Below are 14,426 nucleotides of genomic sequence, written 5' to 3'. Positions count from 1 at the left end.
CCTGTTTGATTTTTTGAAGGCAGACTCGAAGACAATATACCTGATTTCATTATCTAAATTGCATTATCATATTGTGTGTTACAAAAAGATACTACTTTGTAGTGTATTTAATTGTATTATAACATTGTCTCGATTTGCAATTTTGCACAAATAAAAGTTTAATTTACTTGTGAATGGGATAAAAAAAATAAGAAATTCAATTACAGGATATGTTATCATATCTAAAGATAACGAGTTTGTGAGTTTGCAATTAAATATATTTTCTTATGGCAAAACCATTTCAGGTTAATTATCTTGTATATAAAGCTTTCCTGTTGTATGTTAAGATGTATTGACATTAAATCTAAGATATGCATGACTTAATGACAAGGTATGCATGAAGCAGTCCTATTGGCTGATTCACTGCCTGAGCTAGGCATGATCAACCTTTGTCACATTTGTCTTTCACTTAAATGTTGCGGATGAAACATTTTGCTTATTTTAATATTTAGAGATGTATATTTTCTTACCAAAGACTTCTTCGTTTTTATCTTAAGTCAAAAACGGTTGCATCTGCTCACATGCGTCACTACATCTCTACAGCAGGGGGCAGTCTAACACTGGAGACTGTTACCAATACATACAACTCCCACTGAGACTAGAGGACACATCATTAACAAGACATTTTCTTTTATTCAATAAATAATTTACAGTATGAACAGCTGGCGTGTGGCACCACATTTTCTTTACATACAAACACAGTTTGATCTTTCTGGCATTTCCCATTTAGCTGTTTTTAAAACTCTTTTCTACCATTACAAGTCTGACACAGAATTACAAACGAAATAAGAGCTAAATGGAAAGGAAAACATAAAGTGCTTTAAATTCAAAAACATGAACACCCCAGAATTTGTTCCTACATTCCTTTTCTAGATAAGGTGGGCTGCATTTAGCATGTTTTATGTAAAGTAATGACAGCCGGCATTTTATCCCTTTCTCCACAACCACTACAGTAAGTGAGTATACTGTATTCAATCAAAAGTATTTTGTTCTGTGGTGTTCATGTTTTTGTAAAAATCCCTTTCAAATAAAAAAGGTTCACATTCACCAAAACATCTGAGATAAATTCAAAACACAACTGGTAATATACAAATATAAACTCACAAAACATATGTACAATCTCACATTTCACGTGTAGAACCATATACTGTAAAACTCACAACACAAATTACAGCTATTAACCAAAGATTCAACATTACAATCATTTGTTTTTTATGATTTTTTTTTGTTGTCAAACTGCACCAATACATGTTCCGAATAGCAGTAGTAAGGCCTGCCAAATACTTCAGTGTAAAAGTTAAATGACTGTGAAACTGTGCCCGAGTAGTAACTGTATCTACAGGGTGACTTACACATTAGCAGATACTGCAGGTGAGAGCCAAAGTTCAATGGAAAGTGTTATCATGAAACACAAGAAAAGCAAAGGGAAACTAATGCTGCTTTAACAGCGTTACTGTACTGCAAATCACCCACAAACACAAGTTGTATACAGTTATGAATCCCTCTAATGTGAATGTTTAAGACTGAACGATGGAAATTCAGATGCAAGGAAAATGTTGGCACAAGGGCTTGTTCTTTGGCAAAGACTTAAGCCATGAAAGCATGTCTATAGACGCATGCTTATCGTTTACGCACAGCTCAGCAGCACACTGGTAGTCCATAAAAAGCTGAACTGACTGGAGGTGACGTCTTTATAGCTAGTGCTAACAGTATCCACACCACTGGAGAAACAATTCACAAAATGCTTTCAAAGAGGTGATTCAGTTGGATTGGCTGATCTACATTCTGTAAACGCTATGAGTGCCCTTAACTAAGGTTGTTCTTCTGCTTTTCATGTTAGCTACATTCACATTACAGACGTTAAACACAAAACACTGTCTGATCAACATGTCGGCTGAAACAATGGAGTGAAAGGCCGTATGACACCGAAGAAGAAGATAAGTTATTATTATCAGTTCCCTTAAGGGATTTGCTACTAGGCTAACAGAGGCTATTTTTAACAGGACTGTGGAGCCTCGTCTTTTCTATTTCGGAGATTTTGGGTGCAACAGCAAGACATGGGAAAGAGTCCTCCCACTGGAGGTTTGTTCTGTCATTTCTAGGGACTCCTGCACCCACAAACACACAACATTAACCACAGACTCTGAATTCTCCCACACACACACACACACACACACACACACATACACACGAACACAACCAAACAATATGACCCATTAATCTCCACAGCAGACAACTGGAGACGCTGCTCTGACATCCTTTTGGCTGAGTGCTTCCTCCAAAAGGCTCAGGCTTTTCCAAAGCTGGAAACTAATCAAACATAGAGCTGCTTCTGGCCTTAGGTTAACAAAAGCCCCTGTCAGGTCCTTGCTCCGCCACATGAGCCACGGAGAGCTTCACTGGCTTGGCACCAATGAGTGGATCAGGAGAGGGAGGATCAGCAAACTCTTCTTTCTGCAAAAGATCATCTTGTCCGGCTTCCCATCGGCATGCAGGCCCGGTGAGAATGTGGGATTTAATCCCAGGTGGATATCCTGAGCTCTGGAGTAGCCGGGCTCTCTCACCGCTGCTCTCATCAAAGACCAGTCCTATGAAGCAGCTAAACACATGTGATGAAAGGTGGGGAGCACGGTGACCTCGTCTGGTCATCAGACTGAAGTCCAGACACGACAACACTACTAAAATGAGACATCACAGAACCAGAGCACTCTAACACTCACTGACAGATACACCATGAGGATCCTGTTGTGAAGGGACTATAGATGAGCTGTGCAACACTCAATCCACAATAAGACAGCAAGGACGTTGAGGAGAAGGAGTGAAAGGAAATCTTTGCCCCTCTGTGGCGCATTATTCAAAAAAGAATCCTTTTCATAGATGTGGTATCTTTTGCTGTTGGAGTGGAGCATTTTTACATCCTCAAAGGCGTAGTAGGCTGCCATTGTGAAGTTAATGTCTCCAGAGGAGAGGAGGTCAAACACACAGGACTGAAAGTACAGGTCCTCCACTGGGAGCCGCTCTTTGCACTTGGCCTTGGCAGACTGGTAGGTGAAGCCCTGAGCCGCGGTGCTGCGGGGCCTTCCTGTGCTCTGGGCCTCCGCAGACCGAGCCTTGAAGTTTCTGAAGTCAATGCGCTGGTTGGCCGGGCAGCCGTGAAGACAGAGGTACAAGTCCTGGTCATCTCCTTCCTCCACAGAATTCACAACTTCCTCCGGCATCCGCACAGCAAAGGTCAGGTAGCGTCCGACCTGCCGCACCACGATGGTTGTGCCGATGTACCTGGCCTGAATCTCCACGTGCTGCCCGGGAACCTTCTCCACCACGCGCAGAGTGTTGGCTCCATGGCGATCCCCTCCGTTCTTGGAGCCATCTGCAAAAGCAGCCGGCAGCTCATCGGTCTCTGCGTGATACATCTTCTGGTCCACACATTCCTGGAAGTTCTTAAAGATGATTGTCAGCTGCAGGAGGACAGAAAGTCATTAACATTCAGCTTAAATGATCGTATGCGTTTGCCTTTATGAACCTCACAAATGCAAGTATGCCATGTAGTTAGGGTTGGATACAAAATCCTTGTTAACTGCAGTAGATATTAGCAGCAGATTTAAAAAATGGAAGTGCTTATACTTTTGCATTAAGAACAAGTTTGTTCAATATGTACCACAACTCCACTTAAGTGTCACATTTCAGCACTGGCTCAACATGCGGGAGGCCAAGGTAAACGCCCTCAAAAACACGAGTCTCGGCCATGTAAAATCAGGTCTCAGTCAGCAGACACAAAGGCGATCCATTCATAGCGCTGAAAACCTGCCAGTGAACCCCAGAACTATGCTGCAGGGAGTGGAGCGGGGCCAGGACGCAGCGATACACTCCGCAGCTAATTAAGTGAGGCTGGGCAGAGCTCGGTTTCATCAGGACACCATGAGCCATTGTCAGAGCAGCGATAGCAGGACAACATAGGGACTGTCAGACAGAGTAGGGGGTCTACAAATACTCCATTAGCTTTACAATTCAGTTCTGTCTCAATTGGAACCAACCGTCTGCCAACATTTCCCACCTATATTAACTTCTGTTTTTTCCGCCTGCTTTAAATGAAAACAATCAAATCTAAAATGCCTCTATTATCCCTTCATCAGAAAAAGGTAAAAAAAAAACAGACAGTTGTATTTGCTGTAGCGAATCAGCACAGAGCTCTACTAATGCAAGTCCTTTAGAAGAGGGTGCCTTGTTTGCACAGGTGGCATTGGCTGCTGCCTTGTTTTCCCTTTGTCCAGAATCAAGATCTTAAAAAAAGAAATCTAATTGGCTTCCAAGAACAGCAATATAAAAATGTCATTACTTTAAAAGCTCAAAACCCCACAAATGCCTAATAGAGTATCATTAAGAAGCCTTGATTGCAGAAAATTGTACTTTCTACAAATGTGATTAAGGACAAAGTCCTTTTATACTCCGTCTTAAAAGTTAACTTATGATACTCTGCAAAGAGGCTGAGGTCCACAATCATTGCTGTCAAAACGTTGCCAAATCTGGAACAACTCTAACTGAACTTGCCAAATACAAATACTTGTACTTCTTTGTTTTTGACCTCAAGTTCTACTAGAAAGGCATTTCAGGGACAGCCATCCAAACTAACCAATGTACCATTAAACAAAACAACAATAATGAAGAATGCACTGCTGATAAAGCTATGAAGGAAAATATATCATAATGTAGAGAAAATATCTAAAGTCCTGCAGACACAACATGTCTAACTGTAATGTGCTCTGTGTGTAGACTTCACTGTAAGTAGGCCAAGCATCAGCCTGAGCCATCTACAGTGAAAAGTGAACATGGAGCCTCATGTTAACATTTGATGCAGAACTGCTGTTATAATACTAACATATCATTTATAAAGCTTATCAAGATCTTTGCAATTGAGCAGGGTTTGGCTTCGTTATCTGTCATTATGGATCTCATCCAAACACTAACCAGAGTTCACAGTTTGTGAGAGCAGCTTCTCTGTCAAACAGACCACATGAAAGAAGAGACTCGCACAAACAAAAACACGAGCGGCTACAGGTTTCCATGCAGCAGCACTGACCAGAAGTCACCAACAACTAACATGGTAAATCAGTGCAGCAAGGTGCAAGTAATCACTTCAATTATATATGATTATTTAAACAATTATTTAGCCTGGAAAATGTCAGGAAATATTATAGAATGCTAATTATTTACCCAAGCAAAAGTCCTCCAGTCAATACCAAACCAAATGTACTTCCAGAACTAATTATTGCAGTATTAGCAAAGCAATTTTCTGTTGATTGTGGAGCTGAAATTTGCTTGATTTGACAAAATGTGTTTCATTTTTATCGTTTTATATGATTTGGAATATTTTTAAGTTTTAGACTGCTGGTCGAACAAAACAAGACTTATGTCACCATGGAAGTTTGAAATATTGTATGGATGCAGCTCTAGTTGACCAATAGAAGTGTTGTTTATCGCCTGATTGGACCACAATTTAGGACATCATTAAAGGACCCCCACCTTGCTTGTTGCGGTGGCCATAGACCCCGGCACCACAGGAGTGTTGGTCACCTGCACTGACAGGTATTTGTTGTGTATGAGCGGCCAGGCTCCTTCCACCTTACACGTCTGGAAGTCGTCGCCAAATGTCCGGAGGTGTGGGTCTCCGAAGAAGCCACAGTGGGTGTAGTTGGGTGGAGCCGTGTTGCGGGGGAGACTGCGCTCATAGTGGCACATTTCCGGGCCATCTGAACGCTCCTGGCTGTCAGGTGTGAGGGGCGGGGGTGGAGGAGGAAGTGCGGTGCGGGCACGTGGTTGGGATGTGGGCCCCTCCCTGGAGCAGTTGTGTTGGCTCATTAGATCCTCTATGCCATGCTGGGCAGAGTGGTACGCCAAGTCCCCCCTGCAGGTTCGTGCAGTCCGCCGCACACAGCTGTTGTACGCTCGCAGCGCAGTGCAGAACTCCTCCTCCGGTCCAGAGTTCGAGGTGGAGGCCCAAAATTCCGAATTACACTTCAGGATCTTACACTGCAGGCTCACTGTCAAGGAGGAACAAGACACAGTTTTAACACAAGAAGCAAACCAGATGGACACAATGTTATTCAAACACATGATAGTTTCGCAGAAAAGCTATTAATAGTAGTCTGTTATTGATGGTAGTTTAGTAACACAGATATATATAATACTAAATCTAAAACCAAAAAATCAGATGAATCATGAATGTTCACACAGCTATCGTTGGCTGCAGTGTCAAATTAAGTGTTCTTACATTACAGCAGTAATTACTTTGCCACATACTTTGTTTTGTAGATTAACTAGTTGGCATTTTGTCAGAAAAGCACAAAACACAGGTCTGAACCTCCCTTGGGTAAACCAGGATATATGATAACTTTGCCGTGTATTGTAGAGAAGTGCATTGACCTTTCACACCCTTTTGGTTCATGTAAAGTAAGAAAAGGCCTTTTGGGATCCTAATCTACACCTTTAGTGATAATATGCTGCTTGACCTTAGATTGTTGTCTCCTGCTTTATTTCCACATCCGGCCACTTATTAACACAAATGTTCTTCAAACATGTTTCAGGATGTCCTGTTGCCACACCATGTTTGAATAGTATTACCTTTGACTAATAAAGCATTAATTTAAACAGGCAGTGAGAGGTTTTTCCCAGTGTCTCAAGGGGGGAGCCATATCAACACTTTGAAGTCACACTTTAAACAATATCCCTCCTGAAAGCTTCACCGCAGCTCTCTACAACCCCCGTATCACCTCTCCGTTTACCACCCATTTGATAGATGGCAATAAACTAATCTTGATCTCAGCTATCAGTGCATTAGCACCTTGTTGTTTGACGGTAAGTGACTTTAGAGGAAAACTGATAAGGGGTTGGCACATATGCAAGGTGAGCTGAATGAGGTTTCCCCAGTGCAGAAAGTAACCAACCCACTGCAATCATCCCAGTCTTAAATGACAAGTTTATTAAGTCAATTTAAACACAAAAATGGGGATGTCTAATATCATATCACACTGCCATTGCAGCAGTTCACATTACTTTTTCCCCAAAACATTTTTAAATAGCTTTAATGCTGGACTTGAAACTGTTAAGCATGCACATTTAAGCGTAATTCAACTCTCTTGGAATTCTTTCGAGGTTTTTTCAGTTTCATTGGTGAATACACTTCTTTAAATGAAAGTCCTTCCTTAAAAAGATGACCTAAGTTAAAGTAAAAAATAAACAGATACTTTCAAGGAGCTATGTGAAATACTGAGGCATGCACCATCCCCCAAACAAAACAAGGGGTGAGGGCTACAACAGCCCCCAAAAGACCCCTCACTTTGTTTTGTCTTCCATTAATAAAATAACGTCCTGTGAAATAAAACCCTGACAACAACTAGGCTGCTTAAACTAGTCAAATGTTGTGCAGTAACGACATTCTTCTTCACTTTCAAGCCTGGTGTCATATTTTCCTAACTTTCAACCTTTTCCAGACTTTTGCACGTAAGCAATTTGCCCTAAATATGTGCAATTTGTAACCAACCAACTGATTTGCTGCGGTGAATTGTACATTTTTTGCAGTTTTTATTTTAAATGCAAGCTTCAGCAGAAACCACTCTTTTAGGTGCACTATGTAACAGTGTTGGAAAGTAACTAAGTACATCTACTCAAATACTTTGCTTAAGTACACATTTGAGATACTTGTACTTTACCCAAGTATCTTCATTTTATAACTCTTTGTGTACTCTACTACATTTTGGAAACATATTTTGTCAAAAATGTATTTCACATATTTATTTATTATTTATGAATTCAGATTTTGACACACAATATTTAGGAATAACTTGTTTTATTTGGTAGGCTATCTAGATTAAACCATCAAACATTATATTTAAGTAAGTTGAGTGGGTTAACAGGGAATTAATTGGCAGCAATTTTGATAAGTAGGCTGCTTTTGCCTTAAAATATATATTAAAAAAATTGAGTTTTACTTTTAATCCTAATACTTTAAGTACATTTCCCAATCGTACTTTACGACTTTTACTTAAGTACCATACTCCATGCAGTACTTTTACTTGAAATGTTGTATTTTTACAGTGTGGTATTAGTTGACTTTTACTTAAGTAAAGAATCTGAACTTTTTCCTCCACTGTATAACTCTACTCTTCCATTGTTCAATTAAATATATCGGCTCATAAATTGTGACCTTACCAAGCAACTTCGCAGCCTACGTTGAGAAAGTAGAACAACAACGATACGTTTCGACAATAACGTTTAACTTGTCATTTTGTTTGGTAAACCTTTTAAGTTCAAACATTTATATACAGTCTATGCATGGTAAAAACATGTTCGTGTGGGTTTTTAAAAAAACGTTTTCATTTAAAAGTAAAAAAAGAGGCATCTTACCGGTTGGGAAGAGTGAGAGAAACACCGCGAGGACTCTGCACAAGTCAAGCGCCGATGGTCTTCCCCTTTTCCCCATAACCATCCATCCAGCTCGGGGTCGCACTTCACTCCTCTCCCTGGTCAAACCCGATTAAGGAAGGACAGAGGAGAAGAGTTAGAACCGCCGTGAAAACACACAGAAAAGTCCATAAAAGGTGCCCCGTCTTCTCATTACTATCTTTAAGAAGTTGTTGTTGTTCGGTGCACCGTGCGGCTACAGCCGGGGACGCTAGCTAACTCGCAGTGCGGGACAAACCTCTGAGAGCAGCCAGGCAATCCGTCTTCCTTTTAGGGGAGTGTCGACAAGGTGCAGCCTCTGCGGGCCAGCGGACACACTGAGCCAATCACATCCGCCTGTTCTGCCCTTAAACCCCCTCTCCAAGTTTCAAATTACAACTCAATGTGCAGAATTGTTCGACGACGACCGTCTTCGCGGCCCACAAAGTAGTGGTGCACAACGCCGTGTAAAAGGGGCTTGATTTGCGGAGATCACAACAATAACCTCTCTGTGAAGGAAAAACCTGGAGAGAAAAACAGTGGCATCCCCCCCACTAAGCATGTAAACAGGAGGTAAGCTACCAACAATATAAAACAACACCACGTTTATTACTAAAGAGCTGTTAATAATGTGCTTCTACCGTTCATATCAGCACACAGCCTTGTATAAATAATGGACCCTAAAAATAGGTTTCAACTTACTTCATGTTTAATATTGAGGCTACAAGCCAAGCTAACCTCTTCAACCCCTCATACCCACCACTGTAGGTCAATCAAACTCACCCAGTGCAGCCACAATCTACACAAGTTTATTTATGTTCTAGTGGGGGTCCCAATGTTTCTAAAGATGCCAAATGTGTCATACTGAATGTTGAAAATGTACACAAAAGTGGTGCTGAAGAACAAACTACCCGCATGCAGTCTCCAGTTTGAATATTTCACCAAGTGTACACATCATGTCTGACATTTGAACAAGCTGTTCTATTATAAGGGCTGCCTGCAACTAGCTATTATGTTAGTTATCGATACATCTGCTCATTGTTTTATTTATTACTTATTTTGTCTATTAAATGTGAGACAATCAAAGTTTACCAAAGCCAAAACTAACATTTTCAATGTGGTTGTTTAATCATGCCAAGAGGCCAACAACACCTATATATTTAGTTTACTATTATTATACATGACAAAGTAAAGCATAACATCCTCACTTTAGTTTTGACAAGGTAGAACCATAGCCAATTATTTTTAACCAATTCTCAAAAGAGTGGCCAACGGGGTTTTCTGTTGCTTGAGAAATTGATCACTCAATAGTTTTAGTGTGTCAGACTATCAGACAAACTACAAGCCAACAATAAATGGATTTTAAGGGTTGTAAGGTAAATGAACCCTCAACACATAATCAATCATATCAAACCAAATATCAAAGGAAAACATTTAAAGAACATTAGCTTGAACATTTTAAAAGCCACTGTGAAATATTATGCCTGTAATTATATAATATAAAACTCAACATCATCTGTGTGTTCTCAATAAAACCTATAGCGCTTGATGGAAATATTCTACTTTTCAGTGATGGCAATACTTTCCATTAACCCAGCAGCATGTAACTATTTAACTTGCAAACCATACCACAATGTGTTGCTGCAGTTTAAAACGTCACATCAGTAAATTAAGTTATCAAAGCCAATGTAAAAGGCAGCTCTAGGAGTGATTTGTCTTTTGAGTAGTGATAAAAATGCTGGACTTGTAAGATCGTAGTTTTAGCATGTTGGCTTAAAGGATTAGAGACATTTCCTTTACTGGGCCGAAGAGCAGATGATCTACATTGAGGTTGCACAAATGACACATCACTTCTGACTTTGACTACGATTTAAAGGAACATTCTATTAGAAAGATGGCCGGCTGACGGCTGTACAGTATTTTTCCATAGAGCGTTGAATGTCTTTGTGAATGCTTTCTCTCTCGTGGATGATGGATACGTTCATGTACAATGAGGTCTGAGCCTACACATGTTTTCAACAAGGGTGGCCCCGGAAAGACTCATTCCCCACTCTATACCTAACATTCCCATCTGAAATGAATGACTGCAGCTGTAAGGCACAAGCTGCTCTGTGATATGTTTTGATGAACTGTTAAATATTTTTGGTGTTTAGTAGCAACAATGGATAAAGAACCAAACTCAGGAATGACATTATAAGGGCTTTTGATGCAGATATCTTGTGATTGATTTAGTCGCCTAAAAAGCTCAAAATCCTTGTGTGTATATATCACATCTAGAAAATATTGTTGCAGATTGAAAATGTGAAACCTGCTTGCAAACGAAGGTGCAACATGTCTGAATATTATTCAGTATCATGGGTTTTTATGACCACGTTCATATTATTTGTCAATTAATTGACTGTGTTAATGTCTTGGTTGACTAAGACATCTTTAGCCAATTAGTGGTTTATGAATTGTCTTTTTTATTAACACTCATTCATCATCAAAAGTTAATTTGCATGCATTTCTGTTTAAAGTAAGCTCTTTAGTAATGGGCATTAAGAGTTACGTGTGCATGACGGCCTTTCTCTGAGATTGAAAATGAAACTGGAGAAACAAATAATGTTACATTTTTACATCAATGGAAAATTACTTATTTAGAAGTCCATGACCCATTTCTTTGGTTAGGATATTTATTCCTTGTTTAAAAATATGATTATTTTTATCATTTCAACTGTTATTTAGTTCATTGTTTTGTTCCGATCAACAACAAACTATTAGCCACTATGGATAATCAATATAATCGGAAAAGTAATTTATTTAGCATAAATGCCAAACAGTCTCCAGTTCAGCCTCTCAAATGCAGGGATTCACTGTGTTTCTTTGTTTTATATATTAGCTCATATTTACTTTAAATAAAATGTCCACAGATTAGGAGCGGTTTGTTGTACAAAGGAAGCCATTTGAAGACATCACCTTGAGCTCTGAAATCTGACGGCCATTTTGACAATGTTCTTACATTTGATAAAGTTACCTAATAGAGAAATAAGATGCAGACCAAATTCTCACTACAAAGGCAAATTGAATTAGACTCATTACACCACCATAACAATTAGGTTAGACCTCTTCTCTTCCATAGGCTTTGCTCATCAAGTGTCCATCATGCCATCAGCTGTATTGTGTCCATTGGATAATAGTTAATGACCAACCAATTATAAGATAGATTGCTTTTAAATCAAATTAGTTTACTTGTATGGGTTTAAATCTCCATGTAGTGGAAAGACAACAATTGTATAAATGAGGATCTATATAGACATCCAGCACATCATGTTCTCCACATGCTGTGTGTGGTAGGTAAAAGTGATTTATAACAATACAACATCTCCATTAATCCAGCAGGTAATCCAATGACGTTTAAAGGTGTGCTGCTTTAAATCTCTAATACTTGCCAAACCTCACACAGTTCTCACATTTTCATACTAAACATGATGTAATGAAGTAATATTCATCTCGTATTGATGTTAAATTGTGTGTACAATAGCATACATTTATTATATTGCATCTGTGTTGACGGTCACTGAGGACTGAGCCTCTTTTCCAACAGATGGCGCTTGTTAGGAGCTCTGATATGAAACCTCAAATCATGACACAAACGCACATGGCATTATGAGGACAACCAAACCTGTCATTACATTTGAGCTTTATGGACAGCTCGGTTATTGGTCTAATTACATGCTGTCATGCAATTAGGATTTAAAAGGTGTAGTTTAAATCTGCAGCCAGCAGGCGCATTTGTCCTGTTGCACTGCTCTACAGAAGATACTCTTTTATACATGTCAGATGGACAACTGAATCTGGAGTAGATTGTTCAAAAACCCTAGAAATATGGTAAATTAAATAGTGCTGCGTTCTTTAATATCTGACGGCACAAGTGAATACAGTGTTTATGCACATTTGACTGACACCAGCAAATGGATCGAATTCTTAATATTGCAGCTCTCCTGACTGCAAATATCGTGTAGTAAAGTAGACACATTTAAGGACATAGATACAGTTTAAAACCAAAGCAAGCGAACGAAAAACTGACAAGACTTCTGCGTAAACATGAACTTAGATAATGTTGGTTAAAATTCAAAATAAGTCTCCAAACCAACCTTGGCGACTGCATGGGCTCTTCGCGACTCTGGAGTCCTGCAGGAATCCGGAGGACAGCGAACAGGAGTGAGAGGGAGCACACTCCTAAAAAATCTCCCCCTTTAAAAAAAATAAACCTCGTACTGTGTGTCAATGTAATCCGAAATCAAACGCACTCAGTGGCTTTCTGAGTGTTAAATCCCGTCTGTGCATGATGTCCAACGATGTGCCTCTCGCTGAAATGAAAGTGCTTTTCTTCTTGTGAGTTGGGATTCATTTAAGAAGCCACTTCTCGCACCCGGGGTGGACTCAGATCTCTGCAGCCATTGCTAAACTCATTTGACTATCGATCGATCGGCAAGCAGACATTATGATAGATTAAGTCCAGTAATTGCCCTCATCCGCGCGGTGAATCCAAATTGTTAGTTATGGTCGACGTCGGGGAGAGAAGCCCTGAGGGCAAAGCTGCTGCTGCTGCTGCTGCTGCGTACGGCTCGCTGTCTGGATGTTGTGAAACGGCTAGTTAGAAAGTGTGAGAGAGACAATGATCGGCTCTGCATGACGCCACTGGGAGCCCCAAATCTCAGCTGCAAACACCACCACCCCCCCCCCCCCCCGTTTTCCAGCTAGTTGTTCTCTCTTTGGGAGATAGAAGTCCACAGATTACGGTCTAAACATTTGACTTGAGAGTTGTGAAGTCTTATTTTTCTGTCACAAGCAAGTGAAACTAAACCCATGTCATGTCAGCTTCCCATGTCATTTTCTTGATTTGTTCCCCATTTTCTGCCTTATTACAGAATCCTTCTGCAAGATCAAGATAGAAGTTTCTAGACCTATTATAACACACACACAAGCGTTTACAACTCATTTAAACTGCTACTTCATTTACACATTGATAGCTTTTTGAATTTCTAACATAGCACCAATTGTCAGAACTAAATGACCAGATAACCTTTAGCACACTCTCTAAATTACAGGTTGGAAAAAGACAAATCCATAATAATCAGGATTTAATGGAGGATCAGGTGGACAAACGCTTTGCAGCAGGGAGGAGGGGGCGGGGGTGGGTGGGTATGCTCGTATGCTCAAAGGCAGAGAGGGCTGCATGGGGGCTGCACCTGTGTTTTAGGATCAGACGGCATGCAGGAAAATACCACCACAACCCCCTCTTTCCTTTCCTCTTCAGCTTTTCCAACCTCCACTCCATGGTTCAACATAACTGGTTCTCTCTGCTCCAGTTTCTCTGTGATCAGGAAAATCCATCACACCAGGGAGGGGAGAGATTTTCTGACTGAAGTAGCACAATGACCAATGCGGTGTTCTCACTGTCTGTCAGGCGGGTATTGGATATGCAGAATCATGCAGCAATGCAGAGCTGATGGTTAAAACCGCTGTGATTTCACCTTCTATCAACACTGGAGTCGTACACGTTTTTAGCATGCAGCTACCGGATTGAGCTGTCACATTATATCATGCCTTGGTGCATCCAGCAAGATTCTGACCCCTGTAATCTGCTCGTTTACTATCACAGCCCAGACCTGCCCTCTCCAGATGGCCACTGAGAGGCAGCATATTTTGCATTGATGTAACATAAGAACATGAAAGAGTGACGCCCCGGTGTGAAAAGAATGGTTTTGGAGGTGCCGGATTCCGGCCCCATCTCAAACACAGCTGGTCTACTTGCTGCCTCACTGAGGTATTATGGCGAGTTATCAAACAGATCTGCTTTACACTTACATATCACTGGATTTGAAAAACAGTTATTTTGTGTTGTGGTTCAGTGTCTGCTGCACCATTTTACAGAAGAAATCAGTTAGTCAGCCATGTAACTATTACAG

The 14,426-nt window shown here is 40.4% G+C and overlaps 1 protein-coding gene and 1 long non-coding RNA gene across 2 annotated transcripts in view; one reads left to right on the top strand and one right to left on the bottom strand.

Moving 5' to 3' along the window:
• Positions 1-652: 652 nt before the first annotated feature.
• Positions 653-12,622, bottom strand: rgma (repulsive guidance molecule BMP co-receptor a). The gene is made up of 4 exons (XM_034233666.1): positions 12,609-12,622; positions 8,440-8,555; positions 5,560-6,077; positions 653-3,497 (listed from the first exon to the last, which is right to left on the bottom strand). The coding sequence occupies exons 1-4, from the start codon at positions 12,620-12,622 to the stop codon at positions 2,796-2,798; spliced, it is 1,350 nt and encodes a 449-aa protein (XP_034089557.1). The 3' UTR covers positions 653-2,795.
• The window catches only part of LOC117557711, a 69,545-nt gene continuing 64,017 nt past the window's right edge, over positions 8,899-14,426 (top strand). The window contains exon 1 of the long non-coding RNA XR_004570749.1: positions 8,899-9,048. This is a non-coding gene — a long non-coding RNA (uncharacterized LOC117557711). The remainder of the gene's footprint in view (positions 9,049-14,426) is intronic.

The sequence above is a fragment of the Gymnodraco acuticeps genome, unplaced genomic scaffold, assembly GCF_902827175.1.
Source record: "Gymnodraco acuticeps unplaced genomic scaffold, fGymAcu1.1, whole genome shotgun sequence".
Classification (NCBI taxonomy): domain Eukaryota; kingdom Metazoa; phylum Chordata; class Actinopteri; order Perciformes; family Bathydraconidae; genus Gymnodraco; species Gymnodraco acuticeps.
Note: the sequence above shows the minus strand (reverse complement) of the source record. Positions and strands in the feature narration are given on the sequence as shown.

Bases quoted from the DNA above. Each gene is read 5' to 3' on its own strand.
- rgma (XM_034233666.1), bottom strand. The intron at 6,078-8,439 runs GTAAGATGCCTC...CCTCCTTGACAG, and splicing joins TCTCTCACTCTTCCCAACCG to TGAGCCTGCAGTGTAAGATC. The intron at 3,498-5,559 runs GTGGGGGTCCTT...GTCCTCCTGCAG, and splicing joins TGGCCACCGCAACAAGCAAG to CTGACAATCATCTTTAAGAA.